Below are 6000 nucleotides of genomic sequence, written 5' to 3'. Positions count from 1 at the left end.
GCTCCTTGTTGGAGGGTGTTTTATTTTGTGGATTACAAGAATAAACTTCTTTAGGATAGATGATATGTAATTACATCAACTACGACCACGTTGCCATGAAGTTACTCGGGGATCACATTAAATCTATACAATCTCCGCATTGCCATGTAGGCTAAAGGAAAAGCGGCAAATTATTAATGGTTAGTATGAGATACCTAGATGGCATTAACAATGATAATAGTTTTCGCCTAATTATAGTAGTTAATGTCACCTCACTGCCGAGCGGAGGGATATTAATTGCGGGATAATTGGTTTATTGCACAAAACCAAGAAATTTTTCTCTAAAAGCTTTGAAATAAAATATATGGGTGAAGTATCGAATTGAAATATTTTGAAATCAATTTAGTATCATGCCCCTACAAAATAAGAAGAATTCCTTATACATCTACTGTTGGAAGCTCCATGTGTGAACACAGATGCCCACAAGTTCTTTGATCGGTAATTTTTGGAACAACAATCTCAAAAGACAAAGAAGAACAAAAAAAGGATGGCATTTTTTATTGGATAAATATAACGATTGTCATCTCCTTTTTCTACAAACAAAAACAACGTCTAAGAAAAGGAAATACTCTTTTTAGGATTGCTTTCTGTGTTCAACCTTTGGATTCTTTCTCTGCTTTTCTTCTTGCCCGCCTCTCTCTTGAGCTCACATACTTGAATCCACCATTTTCAGCCTCTGAATCTTCTAAATCTTTAAAAGATTTCTGCAAATCCAAAATTTAAAAAGACAGAACCGAATCAAGAAGTGTGCCAAACAAGAATTACTGATCGAGAGTAGAAAAGCTTGCAGCATAGAAGGTACCTCTCTAAGCTCAGAAAAGCTTACAGCGTAGAAGGTAACAGCTGCAGCTGCTACAATTCCTAGTACGGGTAAGGCTACTTGTTGAATCCCATCCATTTTCTCTTTTCCTTCTGTCTTTCTCACGGGAGTATATGGTTGATGTAAGGCCCTGGTGCCTGATAAGGATAATCACAATCACTGCCTTCAGAGGGGCCTGGTTTTTTTTTTTTTTTTTTTTTTTTTATTATTATTATTATTTTTTAACGAAGCAGTCTTAAATGGGCTAGGGTTGGGTCAACTGAAGCTTGGCCCAACTCAGCCTGTTGTAATAGGTTGAGGCGAGGGTTCTACCAATGGAAATTGATGAGACGATTGTCATTCCTAGACGCACCACAAGTCCCCAACTCCTCCCTTTTAAATTAGGGTGTGTTTGGTTATGTAATTTTGTAATTTAAAAGTATATTTCTAAACAAAATTTTAAAAACTTTCTCGTTTAGGGGTGTGTTGAAAAAATATTGACGGTTTGAAAAAGTAAAAAAAAAAAAAAAAAAAAATCTACTTTTTCAATTCGTAGGCGAAAAGATATTTTTAAAAAATACACAATTTTAAATGCCAAATCGCGCATTTACCAAATAATTAACTCCGCTTTTAAAAATTAAAGTTTCATATCACACATTTTGAATTTGCTATTATTTAATTGCATATTTTGAAATCACATAACCAAATCAACCCTTAAAAAGTGTTAACCTACCTTTCAAAAAGCTTGCAGGTCGCATGCATTATAAAACTCCCAAATTGTTTAACTAGTAAATAGCTTTTAGTGTTACTGTAACATCCCCATGTAACATCCCCATATTATTTAGAGGGCTAATACACAGGTGACAGGAAATCGTCCCCCCCTTTGATTAAAATAAGGGTTTTTACTCAGAAAGGGGGTGCCCATCCCCCGCAAATCATTCTCCTATTATTTAACATGTAAAAAATTTGAAGAGTTACCACTACTCTTCAACAATCAAATAATGATGAAGCAAAAGGGTATATCCTTTTTTTCTTTTCTTTTTTTCTGTTTTTTACAACCACAATAGAAACAATACTAAGTCACGAATATAAACCAGAGCAGCTACTAGACCATAAATAATTTAAAACATCAAATTATAACTTAATAATATGACCAAGTCTAGCATCAATAAGGTCATAAACCAAATAGTTAAGCTTAAGCCATCAAAATAATACAAACAAGTGTAAAACATCATAAGCTTTAAAATAAGTCTAGGATATATATATAATAAGGCCACAAAACAAATCCTCAAGGATCCCGGTGCAATGCCAAATACTACGCCACAGAACTGTTAATGTTGTCATACCCTTCTCCTTGCCATGTGCCTTCTGTTAGGGTTTATGCTCTAAAAGCTAATTTCTTTTGTATGACATTTTAGTTTATTAAATAAATTTGTTTATTTGCTGAATTTTTTGAAGAACATTAGAAATATTATTTTGCATGTGCATATTATTAAATATGGTTTTGAGGTGTGTTAATGAAATTATTATACAAAAGATCTTAAACTCTAAGCCTTGTAACTTATAAATTGTATTTCATAGTCAATAATAGAATTGGACATTTCGTTTATAAGACTATAACATATCAATTATGATGATTTATCTTGATCATAGAAGTTGAGATTTCTTATTGATATATCAATGTGGTTACAATGCACTAAACAGACCACGTGAGTTGTCATTCTATTATAACTATTGTCAATATGAATAACTTGAACTCAAGACTACTTATTGCATTCACTCTCAATCCTGAGAGGAAATATACAAATTGAAATGTGATTTTAAGAGTACTGTAATAATCAAGAGATTAAAAATGATATTGTAACGCCCCGAAAAATTAATTAACCAGTAATTAACTTTTGTGCGACTCCCCAAACCTATTTACCGAGTAAATAAGTCTCGATGGATCCTCTATTCCTCAAAAGAGAATACTAAGCAGCGAAAACATATGATTTTTCTTTCGGTCTATCAACATTAAGCATTACAATCAAAGCATTTACTAAAAATCATCACATTAACTTAAATTATACTATACACATCATCCTTGTAACAAATCCAAACTAAAACTTAATACACAAACATGTCTTAGAACTCTAAGTTTGGAACATTACCCAAAAATACTAATTACCACGAGCGGCCTCCGAAATCTTACAATGAGTCCTCAAGCATTAACCAGATCAATATGATTATGACAAACAGACCATCTGCCTCGAGATCCATCTCAAATTCGACATCTATAGGTAGGCTAACTATAAAACAACACATGTTTTACAAGTGTAAAAGATATAATCGTAAATCCACGACTTGGTGAGTAAGAATATATAAGGAAACATATTATCATATGGTGAACTCAGTTGTTTAGCCAAAATGTTTATAAGTCACCGGCAGTAAATAGGGTGGGCAATTCGGGTTCACGGGTCGGGTTTGTGTCAACCCGACCGACCCGATTACATAAACGGATCAGACATGAACCCGACCCGATTAATAATCGGGTAACCCGAACACGACTAATAATCGTGTCACCCGTTTACCCGATACGAATTTCATAATATGCATGTTTTTTCATATGCTTTTTACCTTCAAATTTCAATTGTCGGTTTCCTTTCCCTCAAAATGTATTTTTAGCTTGAAGTTATGTTTAAACACCAGCCTTTTTCTCAAAATTAAACAGAATAAAACTAATGTATTGAAAATTTAAGCAAAATGGAAAACCACTTGAATTCCTATATATAGAACAAAATGGATAAAAATATAATACCAAACCGAATTCCTTGGTCGATGGTGTGGCCGGTTGTGGCGTCGTTAATCGGTCGGTGGTGTGGGCCGTGTGGCCGGGATTCGGGAATATGGTGGTGGGTAAGAGAGGGGGGAGGGAAAAGTTTGGCGCAGAGAGAGGGGGAAAACTGGAAAAGGCCGGATTCTTGGCGTGCCGCGTGCGGGCGGCCGGCATGCGGGCTGGCAGTGTGCGGGCTGGCGGCGTGCGGGCTACTGGGCAGTGGGCTAGCCGGCTAGGGTTCGCTGTTCGTTGTTCGCAAAAGCAAAATCAGAAGAATGGGCAATTGGGCATTTCGTGTTTTGCAGGTTCTTCTCTTTTCTCATTCTTTAAAAAAAAAAAAAAAAAAAAAAAAAAAAAAAAAAAAAAAAAAAAAAAAAAAAAAAAAAAACTATCAGGTCAGAATCGGGTTGACCCGATTTCGACCTGAACCCGATTATATAAAACTCAAACCCTATTTTTCCGTGTCGTGTTCGTGTCGGGTTTGCGGGTCGTGTCAAAAATTACCAACCCTAGCAGTAATGTAAAGTGAGGTCCTTTATTAAATGACAATAATATCATCATGATGCATTATAGATATAGAATATAATAATTTATAGTGAACATGTCATAGTTTAACTCCATAATGTCTATCTACACTCTTAACCCCTTTATGGTAGGGTTGGCGATGTCCCAGTGAAGCACGTATACTGCCATCGCTAGTGGCCCAACAGTATTTAAACCCCTGGGTGATTCACACCACTAACAATGTCATCATTGTGACCACCACCCAAGTTAATTATTTTAAAATTAATTAATTAATTTTGGGGGAGTTACAATCAAGCGCATATACTAATATACACATGTTCCATACTCTTCACCAATTTTTTCCATGGTAGCACGTCATACAATGATATTAATCATTTATTTTCATTGCATGAATTTGCAAATCACATATTCAATTTACGAATCACATATTCAATCATTCATTATATCAAATATGTGCACAAAACATAGAGTTCATAACATCTATACAAAGCATTTCATGTGAGTATAAGATATGCACGTTTGACAATAAAGTAGGCATGCACAAGTCAATAAATAGTTTCCATGTAAGTTTTACTCACCTTGATCGTACGGGTCCTCTTGGTACACTTCCTCGAACTCACAAATTTTGTTGTCTGCGAAATACCCTAACGTTAGAAGGTTCTATCGGGCTAAAACCCTAAACCTACACCTCAAAATGGCCAAAACACATTGTCTGGTCCAAGGGTGATCGATCACTGAGCAGTGATCGACCAAAACAGCTCAGTGTTAATACTAGCTCAAATAGTGATAGATTAGGACATTGTTCATTATCTTCAACCTCCGAAAAAACTCATTTTTAGCTCCAGTGATGCCTATAGAGGTCCTAAGAATCTAAAAGGTTATCCATTTTACTCATCTAACACCTTTAAACACCTAAAGACCAAACCTTTATCCATTAAACCTACAAAGTTAAAAACTTTATAAACTTTCCATTACAACCCCTCAAAAGCTCCGATGGACAGTCCTTATCCATCTCTCACAGATCCTACACTTGGTATAGCTTCTTTTCTTTTTTCTTTTTTCTTTTTTTTTTTTTTTCAGTTTAATTCAATATTATAAACTATTTTCTTAGTTCTAATCATCTCGATATTCATGGTGATATGGGTTGATGGAGGGATCCCAATAGTACCAATAGGATCACCCCTCTTATCTTGGCCCCTTTGTTTTTTGGTAGGATGTATAAGGAGAGTGAGAAATCTCTACTCAAGCAAGGAACTCACCCATAGGACCCTTTGCTCTGTATGGTAGGAGAGCCTTTCTTACACTCTCTCTATTATTACTCATGGAATTCCTTCTTTTCAAACAGATAATAACATGAGATTTGGATCTGGAGTTGATATCATTTTGGTTAATATCATTAACAAGACTATGAATTTGTATGAACAACTTGTTTGCAATTCAAATAAGATGTGTTTATTCATGTTTTAAAAATCATTAGGAATTGACATTAAGTGAAAATAATTTGCCACCAAATTAAACTAAAACCTATTTAGTCCAATTAAAACAAAAAACAACCTAAGGCTAGGGTTTTTCTTTAAAAAGCTTAAGCTTTTTCTTTAAAAAGCTTAAGCTTTTTCTTTAAAAAGCTTAAGCTTTTTCTTTAAAAAGCTTAAGCTTTTTCTTTAAAAAGCTTAAGCCTCTCTTCTTAAACCATGCTTAAAACACTTAAAACGAGCTTGACACACACAAACACAACCAATTACGGGAAAGAAAGTGAACAACAAGAGATTACAAGACTAGAACAAGGGTTTTCATTATGTGAGGCATTGATCTCCCAAAATTC

The 6000-nt window shown here is 34.7% G+C and overlaps 1 protein-coding gene across 1 annotated transcript; it reads right to left on the bottom strand.

The window, feature by feature from the left end:
* Positions 1 to 366: 366 nt before the first annotated feature.
* On the bottom strand, positions 367 to 1039 carry LOC133861816 (uncharacterized). The gene is made up of 2 exons (XM_062297632.1): positions 842 to 1039; positions 367 to 743 (listed from the first exon to the last, which is right to left on the bottom strand). Exons 1-2 carry the CDS (start codon positions 935 to 937, stop codon positions 633 to 635), a joined length of 207 nt encoding a protein of 68 aa, XP_062153616.1. The 5' UTR covers positions 938 to 1039; the 3' UTR covers positions 367 to 632.
* Positions 1040 to 6000: the final 4961 nt, after the last annotated feature.

The sequence above is a fragment of the Alnus glutinosa genome, chromosome 2 (assembly GCF_958979055.1).
Source record: "Alnus glutinosa chromosome 2, dhAlnGlut1.1, whole genome shotgun sequence".
Taxonomy (NCBI): domain Eukaryota; kingdom Viridiplantae; phylum Streptophyta; class Magnoliopsida; order Fagales; family Betulaceae; genus Alnus; species Alnus glutinosa.
Note: the sequence above shows the minus strand (reverse complement) of the source record. Positions and strands in the feature narration are given on the sequence as shown.